The sequence below is a fragment of the Acanthamoeba castellanii genome (genome assembly GCF_000313135.1).
Source record: "Acanthamoeba castellanii str. Neff unplaced genomic scaffold scf7180000084599, whole genome shotgun sequence".
NCBI classification, from domain to species: Eukaryota; Discosea; order Longamoebia; family Acanthamoebidae; genus Acanthamoeba; species Acanthamoeba castellanii.
The window spans coordinates 39,910-63,993 of record NW_004457442.1 but is presented as its reverse complement, the minus strand read 5'-3'; the positions used below and the strand labels follow the sequence as shown (position 1 = coordinate 63,993).

The following is a 24,084-nucleotide window of genomic DNA, read 5'->3' as shown; positions in this document are numbered from 1 at the left end:
GAGCTGCCGCGCTGACGGTAAAAGCACGCGCGTGTGCAGAGAGGGGTACGTCGCTGGTGAGAAGCGGTACAAGTTCAGGCGCTCGCTCACTTACATGGTAAGCCGAGGCGTGCGCCACGACGTGCGCGACCACCTGTGCGAGCTGCCCATCGCCAGGCCTCCGGCCAACCAACGCAACATTCCCTCCTGCCTGCTCCCTCTTCTCCTCGCCCACGGCAGCTCACCACCGCCATCAACCACATCCCCAGCAACCACCACCCACATGGAGAGAAAACTGTAGTTGCAGCCCACCACCACCATCAACCGCATGTTGATGATAGCAGAATGTAGTGTTATGCTCAACATTGTCGACAATGTTCCACAAACAGGAACACGGTAAAAGCTGAGAGAAAATAGAAAGGAAAAGGAAAAATGGAACGAGAAGGCGATGACCATCATCACAAAGGCGGAAGAGATGGCGGGGAGGAGGATGCACCGGTGCGGGTGTGCATTGCCGGCGAGAGCGGAGTCGTGGGTGAGGGACAAATAACGCTCGATGGCGATGATGGTAGTGCGCCGGCCGATTTGAGGATAGAGATTGCGGGCGAGCGGGGACACGTCGGCGAGGGGGTCGTGTCGCTGGAAGAAGAGAAGAACTCAGACTCAGAAGAGGGCCTCGAGATGGAATCGAGCCGAAGCGGCACCCCAGATTTTGATGTAGAGCAGGGCCAAACAAAGATGGAACACAAAACAGCCCGATCTCGCTCTACGCGCACCAAAGCGAAGGCCTTCCTCACGAGCCACTTCCTATACTTCTACCTGCGCAGCCTGTTCCCGACGCACAAGGAGTTCGACTACAGATGGGAGTGGAATCCATGGACCTACGCCAAGAAGCTCGCCGCGCTGGAGGAGACCGGCAAGAACAGGTCCAAGCACAAGCAGAACTACCCCTTGCCTCTCATCGTCATCTTCTATTCCTGGTGCGTCCCCGCTCTCGTCTAGTCTCGCCTCTCAAGCTTGCGAACCGCACGACACGCACCTGGCACGCAGTTTCCAACACGCACACACAACACACACACAGGGTCGGTTCGTTTGTGGGTATTGCTGTGGCTGCGATCGTCACGCAGTACGGGTTCAGTCACCTCGATAAGCCACTTCTCATCGGTGCCTGGCTGCATTCATCTGCTTCACCTTCAGCTCAGGCAAACCGAGACAGCCCACTAACACATATGGGTGGATGACTGCATGCGTGTGGGTAGGTTCGTTTGGTGCTACGGCGGTGCTGATTTACGGCGCGCAGCAGTCGCCGCTGGCCCAGCCCAAGAACGTGCTGGGCGGCCACGGCATCGCTGCGCTCGTGGGCGTTACCTGCTACAAGGCCATGGGCAGCGAATGGTACGCACTTCTCCCTGTTTGGCGTGACTGGTGGCCTCCAAAGCGCCAAAGAATGCTGATCTGTTGTTGTCGTGCAGGTATTCGTGCGCATTGGCCGTCTCGCTGGCGATCGCCTTCATGCTGCTCACCACCACGCCCCACCCTCCAGCCGGTGCCACCGCTTTGATAGCAGTGACGGGAGGAGACACGGTGTACGATGCCGGCTACTACTACGTGCTCACCACCCTGTTCGGCGTGAGCATCATGTTGGGCGTCGCCCTTCTCTGGAACAACCTCCCGCGAGCGCCGCACATGAAGTATCCGCGATACTGGTTATAAATACAAACAACGCAAGCACATGATGTACAACAAAAACAAGGTTCTGTTCACGCTATGCACACTCCACTTCACACCCGAAGCAGTCGAGAACTACTCTACAATTAGCCATCGTGCGGGTCACGTGTTGTTGGCCTCGAGGTCCTGCAGGAAGAGGGACCAGTCGAAGCTGCTCCGCCCGTTGTCCTTCCGTTGTCCGCCGACGAGACAGCCGCTGTCGAAATCCTCGACCGGTCTGTGCTGCTGGCCCATGGCAGCGGCGGCGGTAGGCGGCACCGGCAGGTCGCTGTTGGCCTCGAGCGACGACGTGGGTCCCACGCCGCTCCAGGACTCGCGACCACTCGCCTCGAGGGGAATGACCTGCCCATGCGGTATGTCCTGGCCGCTCTCTCGGCCCGGCTCGCCCCACGCTCGCCCCACGACGAAGCTGCTCGTCGTCGCCGCCACCGCCGGCGCTGTCGCGGTTGCGGTTGCGGTTGGTGGTGGTGCCGATGTCGCGGGGAGGCCCGCGGAGAGCTGCTGCTGGTGGCGAGTCCCAGTCACAGAGACGAAGCGGTCGCTCGGGAAGTGGCCTACGAGTGCCTGGTGGTAGTCCCGGGGAGCAGTCACATGAACAGCACCAGCACCAGCAGCACCCGGAGAGGCATCGCACCGCCGAGAAGAAGTAGTCGAAATGGTGGTGGGTCCGGCAGGAGTGGGCCTCGAGGCCGGCGGCGGCGTCGCTGCGGCCGCCTCGGCGAGCTGCAGGTAGTGGTCCACCGCCGAGCGGCACACCGGATGGATGTCGATCCATCCGCGCGCCACCGTCGCCACGCTGCGCACCAAATCCGCTCTATATTGTTTGCGCGCCATATGTTAACCGCGTGAGTGTGCGTAGAGCAGCGGAAAGAGACAAATGGCTCGGTACCGTTTGAAGTGGACCAGGACGTCGAGGAGGGTCTGGTAGGCCGGGAGCGTGGTGGGACTGATCCGGACCGTGTGAACGTTTTGCAGCTGTGGCAGAGGAAGTAAGGAATGAGTGCGAGCGTGCGCTCTGACGTCAGCACGATGGGCGAAGCCGGGCAGGGCCGTACCGATTCGATGGACTGAGAAACCCAATACCACGCCTTGGCCTCGTCTCCGCGCATGAGATGGTACTGAGCGCGGGCGGCCAGCCGGTACAGCACCATGGTCACGTGGAAGCCGTCCCCGAGATAGTCTATACAAATCACAACGACGAGTTGAGGAGGTGCAAGTGAGGTAAGAGCTCGAGCCCAACGCCAACGCGATACGGGGGAGAGTTGGCGCGTACCTGCTTCGAGCATCGCCTCCAAATGCAGCAGGGCTCTCAAGAACCGCGTGAGGGAAGCCTCGTCCATGTAGGCCTGTCCGTTGGATGAATTGTATGAACGTAAGGTTGAGCGAGCGATGCCCCAAACGCACTTACCGCCAATGCATGGGCCACACGCACCTGTGGGAGCGGCTTGGTGCAGGTGTGCTGCTCGATAGCCTTGGCAGCTTGCTCCCACTCCTTGAGCGTCAGCCAAAATACGGACAGATGCCTGGTAGGTACAGCAGGTGGAGACGAGGTGCTTGAGCATATGCGCACCGACACGGTGTGTGCGTGTGCGTGTGCGTGTGTGTGTGTGTGTGTGTGTGTACCGATCGGCATCGCGTATCTTGATGTAGCGCTTGTACAGCATCCGCGATCGCTCGTTGAAGACCACGTCGCCCGAGTGCTCAGGGAAGATCGCCCGCGTGCTATCGTAATACGGACTCACCGGTGCCTGCACCACACACAGTCCCAGTTGACCCATCAGTCGATCTAATCGAGCAAAGGAACAACACCCTATCGGACGCATGCACGCACGCCCGAGCGAAGGGGAGCGGCGTGCCTTGCGGTTGTAGTCGGCCAGGAGGCTGGCCTTGTCCTCCTGGGGACAGAGTGGATCAAGGGCGGTGGCGATCACGCATTTGGCGTAGATGTCGCTGTTGTAGGCCCCGATCCGCTGGCAGATGGTGCTCGCCAGGTGCACAAAGTACCCGAATCGCTTGACGTCGCCCTGCCCATAGCTGAGCACGCCCAGAGTGACCAGGGCCTCGGCCACCTCGTAGCTCGAGGAGTCGAACAGATAGGCCAGGTGATGCCGCGCCACCCGATAGAACTCGTTTCCTCGCTTGGCATTGCCCAGCCAGTACGAAGCTGCACCACAAGTGCGCGCGACATACAAACAGACGTCAATGAATTAATGAATTGATGACCGCCAGGCGCAGCAGTGGTGCGAGTGTGTGAATGGTAAGAAAAGGGGTACCCGCAGCCAGGGCGACGTTGACGCTCAGCGCCAGCGGAGTGCCCGTGTCCTCCTCGGATCCGCACAGAATGCGGCGCACGCTGCTCTCGTGCAGGATGGACGGGTGCATCGGTGTATAGTTCCATATGTAGGTCTCGTACATACTCACAAGAGCTGCGCAGCAATCAATCAATCAATCACGGATCGATCCGCAAGCCAAGCGCAGAGCAGCGAAAGCAGAGAATGAGGGAAACGAGCAACTCTGCACGAAAACGATGGAGGGCGCCGTACTCAGTCCCTCGTAAACGAAGCTCAGGTGGCGGCCGCCTTGGCGCAGAGGCACCACACCCCGCACCGCCGCTTGCTGGGCCTCGCCCCTGCCGGCTGCTGCTGCTGATTGTGCGCCTGCTTGTGGTGGCTTGGGCCGACGCACCACCATTGAGGAGTCGCCGCTGGCGTGCGCTGCCGCGGTCATGTAGGGCTTGTGGGCCAGCGCGACCAACGACGGCGCCGCCTCCGGGGAGAGGGAGGTCGGGGACGAGAGGCCTCCACCCAGGCCGGGCGGCGGGGTGTGAGGAAAGAACTGGGCGGTGGCGGCGAGGCGGCGGCCGCCGATGGGCTTCACCACCTCGTTCACGCTCCGCCGCATCCCCTCCTCCTCCTCTGCCGCCACCGCCACCGCCGCTTCCGCGTCCCTCCGCCATCCCGCTGCTCTGCCTCCTTTGTTTTCGTTCTTTCCGCCGCTCTTTGGTGCATTACCGTCGCTTTCGTTCTTTAGTGCCTTGCGCTGCGGCTGCGGCTGCACTGCGCGTGTTTCTTCTTCGTCGTCGTCATCATTGTCATCGTAGTCCTCCACTTCCTCCTCGTCGCTCGAGCGCTTGGCCTCCCGCTTGCCCGTCGATCTCGATGGGGGCGTGGAGCCACTGCTGCTACTACTCCCGCCTCGCGCCCGCTTCTTGTGGAACAGGCCCGCGCCCAGCGGGTGGACCGTCCCGGCGTTGGCCTCACTCAGAAACGCCGCCACGTCGAACCCACCGCCGCCGCCGCCGCTGGAGGCCTCGGGCTTGGCCGGTGCTTGGCGGTCACCTGGCGAGCTGCCGTCGCCCGGTTGCACTCGATCGGTCGTTGGGGTAGCGGCGGCAGAGGGAGGAGAGGAGGATGAAGATGAAGGGGGCGGTGGTTGGCGCTGGACCAGCTGTTCTTCGTGCTGCTTGAGGATGGATTGGAGCTGCGCCTGCTGCTGCTTACGTTCTTCGATCTGCTTGTCGCGCAGCAGCTTGATCCTGGTCTTGCTCAGGTACTGCTCGATCCCACCCGGCGGGGCAGGGGTGGGCAAGGATGAAGTAGGGGTGGATGATGATGATGATGTTGATGGGGCGGAGGATGAAGCAGGGGGACCCACCCCCTGGGGGGCGTCGCCTCCTCGTCGGCGCTTTTTCCCTCCCAGGTCGACCTTGAATCGAAAGATGTACTTGGTGGCCTCCTCTCCCGATCCGCCCACGATCGGCGGTTCTGCTGTCGCCTTCATCTTCTCCTCAATTTTAGTTAAAAATTAAATGGAGTAGAATTCTTCCCCTCTCTTCTTCCTCCTCTACCCCAACTGTTTCTATCTCAGAGATAATATGGTTTCTCTCCTTATTGGGTCCTTCCCTTTCTTTCTTTTCTTGTGCAGCGCCTGTGTCCCGCTCCTCCTTGCCCGTTCTTTCTCTCTCTTCTCTCTTTCTCCCGTGTCGTTCGGGCCTTTTTGGTGCGTCCACGATCTGCATTTTTTGTCGACTGATCGGAATTCTACACCAAAAGGGCCGACGGGCCACGCCAAAGCTTCTCTCGGTCGGACCTTCATCACACGAACGACCAAACCTTGATCGTCTGGACCACGTGGACAGGGTGGAGTGAGTGAGAAGGTCAAGATCAGCAAAGAAAAGCAGAAACGCACAGGACAACAGAGAAGAGAGGAAAGAGAGCAGCTCGCTCGTTACCTTGTCCCACGACGCTGAGACGATTTTGTGCGAATCGTTCTGGACAGACCGAAGACCACCTGACAGAAGAGATACCAGGCACGAAGTGTGAGCCCACGGGCGAGCGATGTCTCAGCACCTACGCTGCATGAGTGGGTGGTGGGGTGGTTGGTGCTGGTGGGTACGACACCTTCGTGTTCCTTGAAGGATTGCAAGCGTCGTCTCTGCCGGAGTTCCCACACGAACAGCCAATCGTTGGAGTCGCCGCTCACGACGTGACCGCCATCGGCCCACATACAGAACACGGTGCCCGAGTGCCCTTTCAGCGTCTCCACGCACTGACCGCTCCTGATGTCCCACACTGAGGGCCACGCACGCATATGGTGTGTCGATCATTAGCCATCCGAGCGCCACGAAAGTTGCTTGGGTTGGTGGGTTGAGTTGTATACTTTTGACGGTTCGATCGGATGAAGCGGTGATAACGGCGCCCTGGTCGTAGTGCACGGCCCAGATGCTGTCTGTGTGTCCCGACATCTCGAGTTTGCACAACCCTGTCTCGGTGTCCCACAGTCGAATGATCTTGTCCGACGAGCCGGTCAGCAGCGGGTCCACCGGTCCGCTTTGTCCGCACGCGTACATGGACTGGCCAATGCGACGGCACAAGACCCTCAGTTAGTTTACGCGTAAGAAACACGGGGAGAGCAGTGTGCGTGTTCAACTCACCATCACGTTGGCCGACGTGGGATTCGTGTATCGATGAAGCACTTCCCTCTTTTCCGAGTCCCACAGCGCCAACGAAGCTGAAAGAGTGGCAAGAATCGTCAGACGCTTCTCTCAAAAGGCAAGAAAATGGTATGAGAGGTCGTCATTACCGACGGAACCTGGGCAAAGGACTCTGTTGCTCTCGGGGAAGAGGTGCACACACCACTGTGGGGGTTGACAATGAGCACTGAGTCAGTGAGGAGTGGCCAGATGGCGATGCGTCGTGACGGCAGTGGGCAGTACCATCAAAATGGAGCCCGCCTCTTTCAGCACGTTCGTGCACTCGCCCGTTTTCACATCCCAAAACCTCACCGTCGAATCAAAAGAGCCGCTGATGACGGTGTCACCGTGAAAGTCCACGCTGTCCACCTCTGAAGCAAAGCAGGCCGTTATTGCGTGTGCAGCACACGACATGACACGCGACACGCGACACACTACTTTACCAAATGGTGGCTTTTAGCAGAATGTAACGTACCACCGGTGTGGCCCTTCATGGTCTTGATGCACTCGCCCGTCTTCAGATCCCACACGCACACCATCCGATCCACGCCGCTGCTCACCGCCCGATGGGTCTTGTCGAACCGTACACATCGAATAAAGTCCTTGTGCCCGGTCAGGGCCTTTATGGAGTACGATCCGTTCTCCCAGTTGTCTGACATCCGATGAACGTTGAAAAAGGAATCAGTTGGTGTGTGTTGGTTGTTGTTGGTGTTGTTATTGTTGTTGTTGTTGTGCAAAGCATGAAGGGGACGCGATGCTGCATTGCACATAGAAGAGGATAGGGGAACGCACTGCGAATGCGGACGTGGTATTTACAGAAGAGGTCTTTGTAGGAACTGTCCTCGATGTCTGGCGGCGCGTTGGTGTTGGGAACCACGCCGATCGGGTCCGCAGAGGTCCACGACAGGACTTCACTGAGGCCCAGCTCCATCACTCGCTTCCACACTGTGCAGACACCAGCCACGCACACGTACCACCACACACGCACACGCACACGCACATACACCACGCCAACTCAACCGGTAAGCTGTTTGGGCGCTGAGTGCTCAGCAGCACATAAAGGAGACAAGAGCAGAGCTCAAAGACTCAGAGATTGAGGGGCGCACGAGGGTTGGAGGAAGCCAAGTCGTTCCAGTGGCGGCAGGTGAGCCCGATACTGCGCACGAGGAAGGGCAAATCGTCGAGGAAGAAGCTGAAGATTTGGAGCACCATCTCTGGCGGTAGCATGCCGAAGGGCGTCTCTTGGTATGGCACGAGCCCACCGCTGTGCCCTTGTCCTCTGGTCTCCGCAATCTGCATGGGCATCTGATGGGCGTCATCTTCTTCCTCTCCCTCTTGCGATTTTACTCCATTCTTGATCAGAACGCCATTTGTCACCTGAATCTTCTCTCCATGAAACAGCTTGTTATCGTTTCCCTCCTCTTTCTTTTCTTTTGCTTCTTCTCGTTTCCTCTTCACAGGGTTTGATTGCGCACTGGTCTCTGCATCTCCAATTTCAGCATCCTGAATGCCTTCTTCGATTACCGTCCCGCTTTCCTGGTCTTGTCCACCACCGTTCTCTGTTGAGGTTGCGGCCTGTGGCTTCGAACGGCCCCAGAGCGCCTGCAGCATGTTGTTGCGCTGCAAGCTGTTCAGCTGATGGAAAAGATGAATAACTTTAATTTTTCACCTCCTTTTTACACTACAGGAGGAGAACTAAAGAACGAAGCTGAACTCAGTTCGTCTGGCCAGTGGGGGCACCTTGGCCATGTTTGCCAGCCTTGACTCCTCCTATAAAGTAGAAGATCGCACCCGTTTGGCCCCGATCCCTCGTACGTGGAATGCGGCGGCTCTCCGTTCTTTGTCCCCCCCCCCCGATTTCCTTCTTCTCCCCCTCCAGAGAGTTCCTTTTCCGTGTTCGTGTCGCCACCTGCAGACGGCGAGTGCGTGCTGCTACGGTTGCCGTTGGAAGTGCTTCTCTACGCGTTGGGTTTCCTTGACCCGCTCGACCTCTGCTCCGTCGCCCGAACCTGCACAGTACGCGGCGCACCCCACCATTCGCAGGCAGTGTTGCAGGCGAGGCGTAACAGGAAAGCGGCCCGATACGCACACGCACGCACCACCACCACCACCACATACGCACCACCGCACACGACACAGTCGCTGGATCAAGCCAGCGGGAGTGACAGCCTGTGGCGTCGGTTCTGTGACCCCGAGTGGTTCGCTTCCGGCACGAAGCCGTGCAAGGCGCACTATCTGGCCTGGATACGACCGCGCATGGGAGACTACGCCCGGCAGCGAAGCGAGCTACGAGGTGAAGGAAGTGCGTCGTTGCTGCTGATGCCCACTCGTTCAGTTCTTCTTATCAACGTGTTGTGGTCTCCAGGAGACCCGACACCAGCGATGTATGAGACGCTAGCTCCTGAGCCGCACAACATGAAGATAGTGAGGCAGCAGCAGTCACAACAAGACTCGCAAGAGCACATCATGAAGGTCGTGGTGGTGGGTCACGCGGAATTCGAGAGAACGCGGCTCGTGCGACATTGGGCAGGGCATGGCCCGGGCCAAACGAGCCGTCGGGCCACCACCATCGGCGTGGACTTCGCGCTCAACGTGCTTGACGTCAACGGCGCTGTAGTTCGCGTGCAAAGTACGCGACTCTCTCGTTCTGCAGCGCTTCGGGCCATCTAACCCCTAACAGCACACGGCTCACGGACTCTGTGGTGCAGCGTGGGACATAGCCAACCAAGAACGCTTCGGCAACATGGTTCGTGTCTATCTCAAGGAAGCCTGCGGCGCGGTGCTCGTGTACGACGTCACCAAACGCGAATCGTTCGACAGACTCCCGGAGTGGGTCGCACACGTGCAAAAGGCCAACATCCCGAGCGTCATCGTTGGTACGTCCACGCCCCAACAGACTCGTTGTCACAACAGCCCTGTGACGACATGTCTCACGTCAGCTGCGTTGGTCCGAACCTTGCCTCCCACCGGTAGTCGGGTGCCAGTGTGAACAGCCGGCAGAAGCGTGGCAGGTGACCAGCGAGGAGGCAGCGAGCTTCGCGGCCCAGATAGGCGCTCTGGGGTCGATTACGGTCAGCTCGCGCGACGACATTAGAGGTACACATGTGTGTGTGGATCTCCCTTTGCATCTCCGTTTAATGCAAGCGTTGCTTGTGATGACCGTGCAGTGAACGAGGCGTTCATGATCCTGGTCAACAACATCCTCGAGAAGGGTCATCACAGGAGTGAGAACATGCTCTACACCACGGTATTCGGCCCTGCGCACCTGAGGCGATGCTGGGTGCCCGCCAAGGCAGTGCTCGACGGGATGCCGCTGACTCTCCGCGCGACCGCCCCCGCGGCCGCTAGTTCCAGCAAGTGCCTTGTGCAATGAGCCTTCCCTCGGCGTTGTGTGCAAGTTCTTGGGTTTATAACAGAACAACAGCCACAAGTGCCCACCAATGCACTGGGCTGACGCTGTGTTGGTGGAACCCTTACCAGTTCATGACGATGAGCGAAGCTGGGCGCGAAGGAGTTCGACCACCTCGTTGCGGCGCTTGAAGGAGCCGGCGCGACCCTGAAACGTGTTGCCACGGCCGCCGCCCTTGCCCTGCAGCAGCTCGGCCACCTGCTTCCCAGTCTCGGCCACCAGCGCCTGCGGTCCCTGGAGGATGAACTGACCTCCCTCTCCTTCACTGAAGCTCAAGAACAGGACCAGCTCGCTCGCGGCGGCTCTGGCAGCGTCCTGCAGCACAATATCGGACAGTTAGCCTTGCCTCAACGAAGAAGAGTGTAGTGAAAGAGGTGGCTCACTCACCTGGGCGGCCTTGGCCGTGGTCTGGAGGAACGACATGTCCACGTCATCGCGATGCACATCCACTAGCTTGTGCCCCTCCTTGACGGCGCTCTGGCCGACAAATACCGCCAGGTCCTTCATCAACTTCCTCTTCTGCTGCGTCACTGATGGGCACAACAAAATCCGGTGGTGATGGTGGTGATGAGGGCGATGTAAGAAACGGGTGCGGTGCAGTGCAGATGAAAGGAGAAGCACGCACATGCTTTGATGTCGTTGTTGATGCGGGTGGCTGCGGCTACGTGCTCCGTGGCTGCGCACTGAAGTGTGATGTTGAGTTTCTTCTCGCGCTCGCTCCAGGTCGACACGGCTCGTGACAACTGGCGTGCACGCCAGGAAGTCAGCAGCAATGTGGGCATAGTTGTGAGAGGAGGCCATATAAATACCCTGTTTCCGGCGAGGAAGGAGACGCGGACCATGCCCTTCTTGGGCTCTGTGCCAACGAACTTGATCATCTGCAGCTCGCTCAGATTGCTCACGTGCGTGCCACAACAGGTGTTCATGTCCACTCTGTATCAGCGCGCATATTAAAAGAGGAGCGATGCGTGTTTAAGGGTTCTCGTGCCGGTGTGGTGTGGACATGCGCGCACCCAGAAATCTCAATGAGCCGGATGACGCCCAGATTGGTGGGAAGGCCTCGAGAACGCACGGCTTCGGGCAACGCTGCTTTGTCCTCATCAGTCCGCACCTCGTGGCATCGCACCGGCTTTGCCTGTCTGATCTCTCTGTATAGGTGCGCGTTACAATCAGAGAATAGCAGCCAGAGCGTGCACCAACACACGGGAGCGACTGAAGTGGCTCATACTCGTTGACAAGCTCTTCAAGGCGGCCGAGGTCCTCCTGGCTGATCTTGGGGACGTTGAAGTCTGCCCACGCGACACGTGACACACGCGACACACGCGACACACAGTTAGAGACCTGAAGACAAGGTAGTGTGGAGCGGAAGGTGTCTACCTATGGTGCACAGCTCCTTGCCCAACGACCAGGAGGCGGTGTCGGCGTTGAAGCGGGACATGGCCAACGCAGAGATAAGGTGCTGAGCTGAAGTGATGATTGCATGTGAGTGGGTATCACAGATCAGAGGAGCAAGCGAACGTTAGGTAGGGACGGGCACCAGTGTGCTGCTGCATGTGGTCGAACCTGCGCCCCCAATCGACGCTCAATACCACCTTGCTTGGGTCGGCCGGTACGGAAGGCAGGGCGTGCAGGACTCGTCCGTCGGCATGCCGGAACACCTGTCCCACTGGCACTCCGTCCACCTGCAACACTACTCAGTCCATCTTTCCAAAGATTAAACGGTGAGAGAATAAAAACCGGGGAGGGGTGTACGGTGCCGGCATCCGAAGGCTGCCCGCCACCTTCAGGGAAGAGGATGGAGTCCTCGAACTCCACTAGCACTCCTCCCTCTGTGGGTTGGTGGGCCTTGACACGGGTCTGGAGCTCACGCGTGTACGAGTCGCGCTGACATGCCAGCACCAGCGGATCAACGTGGGACGAGGCCGAAGTGGTCATGAGAGTGGCAAACCTTCGGCGCGAGGTACTCGTAAACGGCGCAAAAAAAGGTCCTTCTGCTTGCACGAGCAGTGGTCGGCAACATGTGGTGTACAGCCCCCGGCCCAAGCTGTCCTTGCCACCAGTCGGAGTTGGGGGCGGGAAGGGGCGGGCAGGGCTATGATTGTTGGATACGGCCATACTGCGCAGAAAGCACCGCTTCCCATCCGAACAGCGAAGTTAAGCTGCGCCAGGCGGTGTTAGTACTGGGGTGGGCGACCACCCGGGAATCCACCGTGCCGTATCCTTTTTGTTGCTCACCACTACTGGTGCATTCACCCTCTTTTGGTGGTTGTTCACAAGATCTACTGTAGATTTTCTTTTGAAAACAAGGACTCCATTGCCAACTCAGTTGTCCACACAGGCCCCTTTGAACTCACCCATGCAGTTGCCCTCCAACAGCCCATCACTGACTCATTCACCCACACCATCTCTGTCCAACTCACCTACCCCATTCCCTCCAACCACCCATTGCTGACTCTGTCACCCTCTCTCTAATCAAAGCACTATGAGATTAGCTCACAGCATTAGCTGCTATCACACAATCCCCTGCTCACCTTGGCAATTGCATTGCATAAGGCTCTAGAGGATGAACTAGGCTGAGTTCAGCTATCCAGGTGTTCATGATAGGCACCATAATCATGCAAATAGGTCACTTTTGGTACAGCCACTAACAATCAACCACCAAAACAATAGCTGACATGCATGTGCAAATGCCTCCATTTGCTGATCCAACCACACTCTTTCATTAAAGTTGTTCTCACCAAGTGAACTGTAATTTCTTGAAATCAACCACAAAAGAACAAGAGATGCTCACTTTTGAGCCAATGAAATTACTTTAATCCCATTTTTACAGGATCATGATTGTTCCTAAAAACCAAGTGTTCACAAAAAAGGGCCAGTGACTCTTTTTCACTAACTATCTGGCAGCATGTACAGATTGTCAGGGCTGTAACACCAGTATCTGCACACCCTCCAGAAACAGACTGGTGTCATCAGTACACTTCAACCAGTTCAATGCACAAAATCTGTGAAATGTGAATGGAAAATGTGTAGAAAATGCAAGAAAGACCTTAAAAATGCACATATTTCGGCAAAATTGCAAGCCAACACATGTTGGATGGGAAATCTGTACATAAAAAGCGATTTTGCCTTTGTCATTCCATCTTCAATAACATCCTCCACTTCTGTCATTTTCTGAAAATGGTTCCCAAGCTTTCCTGGATCTGTACACAAACCTCACAAAAAACAGCCAAATGGTGGCCTTTTTTGTACAGATAGTTGATTTTTGTGCTAAGCAAAAAGGGTCACTGACCCTTTTTCATGAACACTTGGTTTAAAGTCACACAACATCACTTGAGAGTACCACTCTAGCATATCAATATTGCACTCTCCCATCCACCAGTGGAATTAGGCAGGGATGAGCTAGGCAAGTGATATTATCACTGACTGCCCTGTCCTCAACTGTCTTGATGGGGATACTCCACATCTTTCTTCAATTCATGAAGAGTATTCTGGATTTATTTAAATTGGTTCCCTAAAATGGGGGCAACTGATTTTGGCCCTCCCCTGCCCACCCACCCCTGCATGGCACCCCTCCCCTCATTATTAAGATAACAATCAACAATTTTCGCTTGATTATTGGGGAGGGGTGAACAACCACCAAAAGAGGGTGAATGCACCAGTAGTGGTGAGCAACAAAAAGGATACGGCACGGTGGATTCCCGGGTGGTCGCCCACCCCAGTACTAACACCGCCTGGCGCAGCTTAACTTCGCTGTTCGGATGGGAAGCGGTGCTTTCTGCGCAGTATGGCCGTATCCAACAATCATAGCCCTGCCCGCCCCTTCCCGCCCCCAACTCCGACTGAAACGACTGGTGGCAAGGACGACCTCAGTACTTCAGTGCTACACTGCACGTGGTGGATCTCCTGCCACCAGCTGACCTCATCACACAAGCAGCCAACAGGCCATCTCTGGTCGAAGCCTGCCTGGAATCCGGGGAATTTCCGGCACGAAGAGGGACTGTTGGTGCTTGTCTGCACTCCACAGCTTCAATAATACACCAGCAACCACCACAAACAAGCAGCTCCTTGCTGCATCCCTCCTCTCCTGCATTTGTGTGCTACCTTAGTCCTCGACCAGCCATTATTATTTTTATTTCAGTCTGCCACACGATGGCAACAATAACAACAACAACGAGTGCCCCCTCCGCAGCCAACTGGGAACCTCTGGTGCTCGAAAGCGACATACCAGGTGCCTCCCCCCCTCCCCTTCTCACCTCTTTTCTCCTTCCTCTCTTTGTCCGCGTTTGTTCACACGTCTCTATCGCAGGGTACCCGGTTCAAGTCTCGGGGCCGACACAATCGCGCTACAATGCCCACGGACACCTGTTCTCGTCGCCCTTCTGGTCGGCCACGTACAATGTGGGTCGTGTGCTATCCTGGCCCACCACAACGCTCGTCTATTTCTTCTGTCGCTCCTTCCTCTGCCCCTTTGCTCCTGGTACGTGCCCCCCCCCCAATGCGTGTCGCGCGTGTTGCGGATAGCGCGGCGTGCGTGCTGCAGCTCAAACCGGTGGGGGCGTTGTGGTAGGTCGCTTCGGCCAGATGAACAGCGCGTCTATGGAGTTCCTGTTACGGGTCGTGACAGGCATTCTCTCCTTCTTGATGGTCCCCATCGCCCTCATCTTGATTCCCTTTGGCATCCTGCTACGCGCAACTGCTGTCGCTGCGGGCAAGAAGGACCTCACCTTTGTACGACCACCTGACGAAGCCTACGAGGCCGCTGCGTACGTACTTCACTCAGGAGCCCTCTCGATCTTGCACCTCCCAACTCACGTTGCTGTGACGTGGGATCATCAGAACCAACCGCCCACCGAGCAGGGTGGTGCTGCGAACGCAGAACCTGGGCTTCATTCCCCACGTGAGTCCAGTAAATGGTCTCGCCATCCCGCCCAAGCGCGCCCCGGCAATGCTGCGAGATGTGAAGAGCGGCCGTGACGACATCATCTGTCTGCAGGAGCTCTTCGATCTCACCGTCATCAATAGAGTGGTACGCCGGCCATTTGCCACCACGCGCTTTTATGGCTATGAGTCGCTCAGCCCTTTCCGGAATGCTTGGCAGTTGAGGGAGATCGGAGCAGGCAAGCCTGAGATACGTCGGCCAGTTTCAGCGGAACTGAACGGCGAGAGCAGCGTCGGTACGTCGCAATATGCATGCAGTTTTGGTGGGCCAAAAGGGGGGCAACCGTTTGACGCCCAAGCACAGAGGCGGGAAGGCGGCTGACCGAAGCAGGAGCCACCTACCCGTGGGTCCTGTGCGACGTGGATCCCAAGCCGTATCGGCTCAACAGTGGTCTCTTTGTGGCGTCGCGCTATCCCGTGCTTGACCCCGAATTTATCCGATTTTCGGTCGCCTCGCGCGATGATATCTTGGCTGGCAAGGTGCGCTCACCGTCACTTTGGCCCACCTATTCTCCTGCCCTTGCTTCCTGCTAACTCTGCGTGACCTATCAAATTTGTGGTCACAGGGCGTACTCGGGTGCTCTGGTACTCTTCCTTCTTCTTCATGTGCCCAACCCTCCCTCAACCTTTGGTCCGGGCACTGCCTTATCGTGTGCACTTCGCAGTCGTGCTGGGCGAGATCGGAGGCCGCAAGTGCAAGCTCACCCTCTTCACGACGCACGCTCAGGCGGGTCACTACATGCGCATTCACACCTACCAGTTCCGTGCCATCATGGAATTCATGAAATACTACAACCAAAAGTTCCTGGGTGCAGAGGACATCATCGTGGCGTCCATGCTCATGGGCGACTACAACCTCGGCCCGGTGTCTTCGCGGTACATGAGGAGTCTGTCGTCCTCCTTTCCTGAGCTCAGTGAGTACTCACGCACTTTATCTGGGCCTCCACAGTCCTGATCCAAAGACCGGCAAGCTTCAACTCAACGACGAGTGGTCGGTAATGAAGGCGATCTTTGACGAGTACGGCATGCAGAACTACTTCTACGACAAGACGCCCGAAGGGCTGGCCCGCGAGCGCAACCGAGAGATTATCCTGCAAATCCAGGACTTGTGGTACGACGAGGGTGCGAGGGCCTGGGAGCGCTATCACGTAAAGGGCGCCACGAAGGAAGCCCAGGATCTCGAGCGGGCCGACAGATCGCGGGGCAACAGGATCGACATTCCCTGGCAAATGGACATCTTTGCACTTCTCGCCCTGCTCAGAACCCTCGTGACCAAGAAGGAAACGGAACCGAGCGACACCCTGGTACGTGGTACATGGCTACTCCTCGACTCTGGCATCTCTCACACCGTTTTTTTGTGTGTGTGCGTCTCTATTGTACGCGAGGCCAGGAGGCGACGGTGGAGGCTGAGCTCAAGCAGGAGCTTGCTCGTCAGGTCGCCGTGGGGAAAGACAAGAAGAAGCGCGAGTCCGCGGATCTCGGGGAGCTGAACGTGATACGCATTGTGGATCTGGTGGGACAGCTCACCGGTTTGTCCGATGGCCAGGGCGGTCTCGTGGAGAAGCTTATTCCAGGTTCGTGCCTCGTGACGTGACTTTTAGCTTATCTTGGTTACTGACAGCGCCTTGGCCACTCCATCATGCAGGATCCGCCATCGAGATGAAGGGTTACCGAACACTCTTCCCCACTGGTACGGCGTCGCTAGTGGGCACCTGCACGACGATCCAGACTCACTATGTAAAATGTGCAGAGGTGAAGCTGTGCGACATCGACCACGTCTTGATGCCAAAGAGAATCAACGGCCGCAAGCCCTTGGTGAAGCGAGCGCACATCAAGATCGTGACGGAGGGCGTATTCGAGTACACCGACCACTACGGCAAGCGAACGACGCTCGACATCGATTGGGATCGTCTGCGGGATGGTCGCGAAGGCGCAGAAGCGACGTTACCACTGCGGGACAGTGGCGCTGGTCAACGCGTCTCGATTGATGACAGCGAGGAGGTCGAAGTCGAGGGACCCGGCAAGGAGAGAATACGCGATCACGTCGTGGCCTCGTCCTCGTCCTCGTCCTCGTCCGCCGCCTCGCCCGCCACATCACTGGGCCAAGAGATCGTCATCCCGATTGAATAAAACAGAGCTGCTCGCGGTTCGTGCCTTGGGGCACGCCGGGATGGCCAACAACAAGCTTGAAAGAGAAAAGAAGACAAGAGCAGAAGGGCCAAAGGAAAAGACGCGAAAATTCTAAAGGGGGGCAGGATTCGTGCAGCTTTCCTCGTTTTCGCGTTGTTGGCTTCTCTCGCGAGCCAGCTGTTCTCGTCTTCATCTTCCGCGCAAAGTGGAGTTTGGATTGAGCTGAGTTCGCGGCGTGCACGGCTGCAGCGTTGGGGGGATTACTTGAAATCAAAATGGAAATCGAGGGAGGCACGATGGATCTGGCCGGAGAGTGGACGCTGCGGTATCAACCACAACAGCTGGCAGGCGAGAAACGCGAGCAGCACCTCAAACAGCAATACCTCAACCGGCATCCTGCTCCTTCTCCCGATCTCTTGGCCAAGCTGCAAGAGGGCGTCAAGATCAGTGTACCGTGCGATGTCCACACAGGTACTTTTTGCACCTCTTATAAGAGTTGGGGCCGTCCCGCTCTCCTCCATCTATCGTGGCAGGTTATCCAGCTGCGATCTTATTTGTTTTGTGTTATTTTATTTGCAATTAAATCATCCCAAATCTGCACGCTGCGTGGATGCAGGGCTCATGCAAGCGGGTTTGCTTGGTGACTTGTACGCTGGGCGAGGCGAAGAGGACTACCGCTGGATGGTGCACGGCCGTTGGATCTTCGCCCGCACCTTTGTCATTCCCCCAGACTACCTCAAGACGCACTCTCGGGTGCAGCTCGTGTGTGAGGGACTCGACACCTTGGGTAGCACCACAACACTCCTTTGGCGTGCGCGACAACTGCTCCAAACCTCCTTTCTCATCACCGCATGGTGTGTCTCTCTATTTGCAGCCAAGGTGAAGGTGAACGGCCGCGAAGTGGGCACAACTGAGAACATGTTTCGGCAGTACGTGTTTACGCTCCATCAGCGTTCGACGCACAGCGGCAGCAACTCGCAGACGACCGCCGCAGTCCCGGTCAGCTCGATGTCCGGCTCGGGCTCGGCCGTGCCGGTGGTCACCAGCGGCATGGGGTCCTCGTCATCGGTGCAGACGCGGGCCAAGCCAATCCTGGTGGAGGGCGACAACGAAATCGAGATTGAATTCTCGTCCGCTGTGGACTACTGCCAGGAGCAGGCCAGCACTTCGCCCTACCCAGTGCCCTCCGTGCGTCCAGGCTCTCTTAAGAGTTCACCCTCACTCTTACGGCTAACGCCCAATGCGATGTGTTGTTCTCTTGCGATTGCAGATGGAGTACACCTACGGCGAAAAGAACAGAGGATGGATCCGAAAGGTACGTGTGATCACCACAACCATCATTCTCAAGCAAGTCGTTCAAGCTGAGCTTGTGGTGGTGGTGCTGCCTTGCAGAGAGGTTGCGACTTTGGATGGGACTGGGGACCGTGTTTCGTGCCCTGCGGCATCCAGCGACCGATCCGGCTTGTGGCCTTCTCCGAGTTCTCAGAAATCAGCACGCTCACGTGTCATCAAGTGCACAACCTCAAGAAGCACTTCGTCACGCTGCATCTCTCCCTACTGGTATGCACGTCACAGTCTGCCACGATTAATTTACTTCTCCATATGTTGGTACGTGCATTACCAACGCGTAATGGCCATTCCTTCTCCCCATGCGCCAACAGTTGACCGCTGTAAATAAGATGAATGCCGTGTTCTCGCTTGAGCTCAAGCTCAAGGACGAGTTTGCCAGTTTATCGTCTGTCCCCATCAGTACGTCCCTGCAATTCTCGTAAACTTGTGGGGTTCTTGGGCTGAGCTTGCACACACTGACATGTATTCTTTGTTTGCTAGTGTTGCTCAAAGAGAGCGCACTGGAGGCAGGGGAGAACCGGGTCAAGTTCCAAATGGAGGTCAGCAAACCGGCACTCTGGTGGCCCCGTGGCTATGGCGACCAGGTACGAGCTTCTCCCTTTTCCACGCCAGCTGGTTCATTACGCTGCGGCGTCACTGGTGTTCATGCTCCTAGGGCCAACACTGTTTTATTATGGCAGCCACTTTACGAGTTGTCGCTTACGGTCAGAGGCGAGTCGGAGGAACGACGACTGTGCGTGGACCTGGGCCTGCGACAAGCCCGACTCGTGACCAAGCCAGATGACGTCGGCGAGTCCTTTTACCTCGAAATCAATGGTATACCATACGCCACCTCTCAAACGTGTACCCGCCTCCGCCATGGGACAATTGGTTGACACACTCGCTTTCTCGCTCCCAGGAACGCCCGTCTTTGCCAAGGGAGCCAACTGGATACCTCCGTATTGACTCACCCCCTGCACTACACGAAGACGATTGCCTAAGTCTTCGAACCCTTTCTTCTTATGCAGGGATTGTTTCGATGGGAGAGTGCTCGATGAGCGTCTCAAAGGACTGTTGGAGAGCGCAGCCGCAGCCAACATGAATTGCATTCGTGTGTGGGGTGGCGGCATGTATGAGCGGCACTACTTTTATGAGCTGTGCGACAAGGTTTGCCTCTATCCTTCCGCATTCGTGCTATCAGCTTTAACTTGAAGGGCCTTGGTGTATGGTCTGACCACCGGTGGGTTGTCCTGCGCGCAGTTGGGTCTGATGGTTCTGCACGATTTCATGTTTGCGTGCTCCCTGTACCCGACCACGAAAGCCTTCCTACAAAATGTGGAGAAGGAAGTGCAGTACCAGCTGGTAAGTGCTCGCGCGTCTATTGGCTCGCATCCCCTACCACCACTCACACCACTGTCTCGCGCAGCGGCGATTGAGCCGACATTGCAGCATTGTGCTGTGGTATGGCAACAACGAAAACGAAGAGGCGCTCGACTTCTGGGAGGAGTCACGGAGCAACAGGTGCCTGGGAAAAGAAAAGACTTGTGGAAGCTTGCTTGGTTCCTCTTGCCCGCTGACCTGACGTTTCTGGCCACGTCATGCAGGGATTTGTACGTGTGCGACTATTTCAAGCTGTACTACGACACCGTACACGCCACCTACGCGCTGGAGGACCCGCACGGCACTATTCCCTTCTGGCCTTCCTCTCCCTCCAACGGAATGCACAAGTGGGGCAAGGTGCGTGCTCTTCATGGCTCCTCGGTTTATCTTGAAGGTACGCTGGTTAGAAATATTTTTCACACCCAAGTGTTTTCTCGTGTGTCGGTCTGGTATCCAGGCCGGAGACCACAGCAAAGGTGATTCGCACTATTGGGCGGTGTGGCATAGCAATAAGCCGTTTTCAGGTGCGTCGCTCACGCGCCCACTTTTGGAGCTTTCTGACCGCTGATCGCGCGGCCTTTCTTGGGGTGGTCGACTGCTCTCAGAGTACCTCAAGGTGTGCCCCCGCTTTTGCTCCGAGTTCGGGTTCCAATCGTTTCCGTCGGTGCCCACCCTACGACAAGTGATCGCCGATCCCGATGAGGACTTCAACGTACGGACATTCACATCTTCTTTCCATTACCTTCCCCAATCCCACATGTCTGCGTCGCACGTGTAGACTGAGCGCGATCCTGTACAGGTGACCAGCGCTGCGATGGAGTTCAGACAACGAAGTCCGGCAATGGGAAATAAAGGTACCAACGGCTTCGTGGAATCTTCTCGATCTCTTAGGTTTAGTTGAGCCCATCACTGACCTGTGGTGTGCTCCATGGCTTGTATGCAACCAGCAATACTCGAGCACATCTGCCGGCAGTTCAAAATGCCCAACTCATTCGAGAACTTTGTATACGTGAGCCAAGTGCTGCAGGCCCTCTCCATCAAGGTGCGCTCTTTGCACGTCTCTCTTTCTCTACCCTTTCCCTCTTTTTCTTCCCCCGTACACGAACCAACACAAACTCTTTCTAAATAACCAACCCTTACCCGTACGCCATCAGACCGCGTCGGAACACTGGCGCCGGTGTAAGCCTACATGCATGGGCGTGGTTTATTGGCAACTCAACGACATCTGGCAAGGTGCGCCTTGCTTCGCCTTGCGGTGATCGAACTTTAGGTTGTACATAATGATGCTGACTGCTGGCTCGTGTGTACAGGGCCGAGTTGGTCGTCCATCGAGTACGACGGGCGATGGAAGGTGCTGCAGTACTATGCACGCCACTTCTTCGCGCCGCTGCTCGTGTCATCGTTGGAGACGACCGATGGCGAGGTCGAAGTCTGGGTAACGAGCGACCTTGCGTCGACTCTCGCCCTCACGCTTACCGTCCAGCTGTGGACGTGGCATGGCAAGCAAATCGGTCAATGGCACGAGAGCCTCAAGGCCGAGCCCCATTGCAGCAAGGCCGTCTGGAAGCGAAAGGTCAAAGACCTCCTCAAAACGGTACAACTGCCTGGGTGGTGGGTCACCGCACTGATCAGCACCCACGTCGGGCATCTCACATTTGTGGCTGTGGGGGGGGGCGTAGAACTCGCTGTACGAGGAGGAGAAGGAGCGCGCCAAGTCTTTCCTGCTGCTCTCGCTGTCTTCCTCGGAGAGTGGCACGTCGGAGACCGCGGCGGCCACCGAGGAGCGAAGTCTCAAGTGGCAGAGCCAGAACGTCCACTTCCTGTCTGCGTTCAAACACGTACGCACGCCAACGTTGCCCGCAATTCCTATCATTCTTTTTTTAGTAATAGACGTCTTTCGCATGGTGTACAGGTCGGGCTGCTTCCCGCTCGGCTCTCGCTCCGGCCTGAGCAGCCGAAGCCCGTGGTCGCCAAGACCTTGCGCCAGGTGTCCAAGGGCAAGGAAGCGGGCTCCGTAAACGAGCTGGAGGAAGAGATAGCCTCGTCTGCCGCTGAGGCCGACGTTAACGATCTCAGCAAGGTACCGGTCGATGCGGAGAAGAAGGAAGACGAGCAGCAAGGAGACGGTGAGAACGAAAGCGGCGACGCCGAAGACGACGAGGGGTCGGGCCACCGGCAGCAAGATGCGATCCGACTCGAGGTGGTGAACGAGAGCGACGAGGCGGTGGTGCCGTTCGTATTCCTCGAGTCGGCGGCGATGAAGGGTCGATTCAGCGACAACGGGTTCCTGCTTCTGCCCCGATCGACGCGCCGGGTGCGGTTCTACCCGCAGGCGCCCCAACCGGGTGCGCTCGTGCGGAAGAGGAGCGGCAACAGCAGCAGCAGCAACGAGAGCGCCCTCGCCAAGGAGCGGCTGGAGGAGGAGCAACGCAAGCGAGCCGCCGCCTTCCTTGCTCAATGCAGCGTCACCTCCCTCCGCGACGCCTACGCCAGTCGGTCCTCGCGCGATTTGTGTGGCCCTCAGCACGTGGCCAAGGAACAGTAAAGGAATAGCTGGCATTCTCCGCCTTGCATTTTTATTTATTTTATTTTATTTATCTCATTTTTCACTCGCCGCACAAGATGGAGTTCCCAGATCTTGGAGAGCACTGTGCAATGCCGGAATGCAAGCAATTAGGTTCCTCCCTCCTTTGCTCACGGAAGCCTGCAGGCTAATCGTGGATGGATGCAAATGAGCATCACAGACTTTTTGCCTTTTGAGTGCTCGGCGTGTCACGAAGTCTTTTGCCTTGAGCACCGCACCTTCAAGGACCACAACTGCGCTGCCTCGGCAGAGAAGAACGTGCGTAGTGTTGTCCCCCCCCCCAACCAGCTCTTGGTGAGCGACTCTCTTTCGTCTGCTCATGTTGCGTGCTTGGTGGGGGGGGGGGCTTGCAGAGAGTGGTGCCGTCGTGTCCCCTGTGTGGTGAGCTCATCCCTGTCCGACCCGGGGAAGACGTCAACGTCAAGGTAATGCGTGCTTGCTCTCCACGCGCTTCTGGCCTCCCACTTCCTCCGCTACGGCCACCCCTAGCGATTTAGGGTGTAACACAAGACTGACTGCTGCTCTGGCACCGGTCATGGATGTTGATCGAGCAGGTGGATGCACACATTAATGCCGGCTGCCCTCCCACGGGGCTCGGCAAGGAGGGGCAGAAGCCAAAGCGGTCCAACCCATGCTCGGCTCGTGGGTGCCGTGGTGGCGAGCTGGTGCCCATCATTTGTCCCTACTGCAAGAAGAACTTTTGTACCGGGTACTCCTTCCTTATGTCTTGACTGCCACTTGGTCCTCCTGACTCTTCGAACAAACAAGATCGTTTACCAATCACGCTCTTCTCGGGCTGTACGCAGACATCGAGCTCCTCATGAGCATCAATGCCCCCGCGACCCAAGTGCGCCTGTTGAGGTAGGCTCCGTTTTTTATCCCTCTTGCATTCGATTTCACAGTAGCATCACAGCTGCGCACCCTCCAATACATACAATCAAACAAACGGTCCAGCTGAGGGCAGTCTCCAAGGAGAAGCTCGACAAGCAAAGGAGCGTCCTGGGTCGGATAGAGGATCTTCTCAAACTGCGCACCACCAACAAAACCAACGATAAAGTCAAGCTCATGCGGATGCGCCAGAGAGCAATCGTACCTAGGATCTGACATTCGCGATGCCCCTGAGGGAGGAGACTGAGATGGTAACACCTCTTTCTTCCGCAGGGTAACGACAAGATCCCGCCGGAGAAGAGGTACTACCTCGAGGTGGTCTTCCCGATCGACTCGCGTGTAGAGCCGAAGATGATGGTACCACTTACCGATGGTCCTTGCCGGCGCCATTCTCTCGACTACTAACCGGACCCAATTGTCGCAGTTCTTCGACAGGACATGGTCCGTGGGTAAGGTGCTCGACATGGTGGCGTCAGCAGGAAGCGTGGAGAACTTCAACAACCGACCAAACGGACCTTATGTACGCACACCCCTCATGGGCCACAAGATCTGTGTTTTGACACTCGCGAATGTGCTGCTGTCACAGAAACTGTATCTGTTCTCATTGAAGACAGGAGCCATCCTCAACTTCAGTTCCGCGTTGTGTGATATCGAGACGAATGTGCTCGACACTGGTGACTGTATCCTGCTAGAGATGGTGGCCAACAAGAAGAAATGAAAATGAAGCAGCTGCTTCCGCGGTTGTTG

The 24,084-nt window shown here is 57.0% G+C and overlaps 8 protein-coding genes across 8 annotated transcripts; 5 read left to right on the top strand and 3 right to left on the bottom strand.

Annotated features, from left to right (window-relative positions):
- Positions 1-717: 717 nt before the first annotated feature.
- Positions 718-1,692, top strand: ACA1_057160 (HPP family protein; the record flags this gene model as incomplete). The annotated part of the gene is made up of 4 exons (XM_004339049.1): positions 718-959; positions 1,061-1,143; positions 1,239-1,374; positions 1,452-1,692. 4 exons carry the CDS (start codon positions 718-720, stop codon positions 1,690-1,692), a joined length of 702 nt encoding a protein of 233 aa, XP_004339097.1.
- Positions 1,693-1,809: 117 nt separating this feature from the next.
- ACA1_057150 (uncharacterized protein) lies at positions 1,810-5,487 on the bottom strand (the record flags this gene model as incomplete). Its single annotated transcript, XM_004339048.1, has 9 exons — positions 1,810-2,503; positions 2,597-2,682; positions 2,763-2,887; positions 2,981-3,053; positions 3,140-3,230; positions 3,331-3,493; positions 3,539-3,871; positions 3,981-4,133; positions 4,251-5,487. The coding sequence occupies 9 exons, from the start codon at positions 5,485-5,487 to the stop codon at positions 1,810-1,812; spliced, it is 2,955 nt and encodes a 984-aa protein (XP_004339096.1).
- A 314-nt stretch (positions 5,488-5,801) lies between these two features.
- On the bottom strand, positions 5,802-8,290 carry ACA1_057140 (Fbox domain containing protein; the record flags this gene model as incomplete). The annotated part of the gene is made up of 10 exons (XM_004339047.1): positions 5,802-5,828; positions 5,939-5,997; positions 6,108-6,278; positions 6,367-6,559; positions 6,641-6,717; positions 6,799-6,844; positions 6,923-7,050; positions 7,155-7,331; positions 7,472-7,624; positions 7,786-8,290. The coding sequence occupies 10 exons, from the start codon at positions 8,288-8,290 to the stop codon at positions 5,802-5,804; spliced, it is 1,536 nt and encodes a 511-aa protein (XP_004339095.1).
- Positions 8,291-8,426: 136 nt separating this feature from the next.
- On the top strand, positions 8,427-10,052 carry ACA1_057130 (Ras subfamily protein; the record flags this gene model as incomplete). Its single annotated transcript, XM_004339046.1, has 7 exons — positions 8,427-8,490; positions 8,595-8,695; positions 8,819-8,981; positions 9,045-9,308; positions 9,388-9,555; positions 9,680-9,775; positions 9,847-10,052. 7 exons carry the CDS (start codon positions 8,427-8,429, stop codon positions 10,050-10,052), a joined length of 1,062 nt encoding a protein of 353 aa, XP_004339094.1.
- A 108-nt stretch (positions 10,053-10,160) lies between these two features.
- On the bottom strand, positions 10,161-12,023 carry ACA1_057120 (AlanyltRNA synthetase, putative; the record flags this gene model as incomplete). The annotated part of the gene is made up of 9 exons (XM_004339045.1): positions 10,161-10,403; positions 10,476-10,618; positions 10,714-10,831; positions 10,898-11,021; positions 11,102-11,236; positions 11,317-11,377; positions 11,466-11,552; positions 11,626-11,770; positions 11,841-12,023. 9 exons carry the CDS (start codon positions 12,021-12,023, stop codon positions 10,161-10,163), a joined length of 1,239 nt encoding a protein of 412 aa, XP_004339093.1.
- Positions 12,024-14,237: 2,214 nt separating this feature from the next.
- On the top strand, positions 14,238-17,156 carry ACA1_057110 (uncharacterized protein; the record flags this gene model as incomplete). The annotated part of the gene is made up of 12 exons (XM_004339044.1): positions 14,238-14,316; positions 14,395-14,493; positions 14,656-14,851; positions 14,946-15,114; positions 15,187-15,262; positions 15,331-15,506; positions 15,593-15,611; positions 15,692-15,902; positions 15,976-16,330; positions 16,417-16,600; positions 16,672-16,716; positions 16,777-17,156. The coding sequence occupies 12 exons, from the start codon at positions 14,238-14,240 to the stop codon at positions 17,154-17,156; spliced, it is 1,989 nt and encodes a 662-aa protein (XP_004339092.1).
- A 275-nt stretch (positions 17,157-17,431) lies between these two features.
- Positions 17,432-22,410, top strand: ACA1_057100 (betamannosidase; the record flags this gene model as incomplete). Its single annotated transcript, XM_004339043.1, has 21 exons — positions 17,432-17,627; positions 17,773-17,909; positions 18,036-18,335; positions 18,427-18,471; positions 18,549-18,716; positions 18,818-18,905; positions 18,999-19,090; positions 19,187-19,322; positions 19,405-19,444; positions 19,514-19,652; positions 19,746-19,847; positions 19,912-20,006; positions 20,090-20,222; positions 20,323-20,389; positions 20,471-20,577; positions 20,644-20,719; positions 20,813-20,907; positions 21,020-21,098; positions 21,176-21,459; positions 21,545-21,703; positions 21,778-22,410. The coding sequence occupies 21 exons, from the start codon at positions 17,432-17,434 to the stop codon at positions 22,408-22,410; spliced, it is 3,171 nt and encodes a 1,056-aa protein (XP_004339091.1).
- A 77-nt stretch (positions 22,411-22,487) lies between these two features.
- Positions 22,488-24,055, top strand: ACA1_057090 (ZFAND1 protein; the record flags this gene model as incomplete). Its single annotated transcript, XM_004339042.1, has 9 exons — positions 22,488-22,542; positions 22,646-22,707; positions 22,803-22,874; positions 23,004-23,151; positions 23,256-23,296; positions 23,404-23,538; positions 23,611-23,694; positions 23,762-23,857; positions 23,924-24,055. The coding sequence occupies 9 exons, from the start codon at positions 22,488-22,490 to the stop codon at positions 24,053-24,055; spliced, it is 825 nt and encodes a 274-aa protein (XP_004339090.1).
- Between the last annotated feature and the right edge of the window lie 29 nt (positions 24,056-24,084).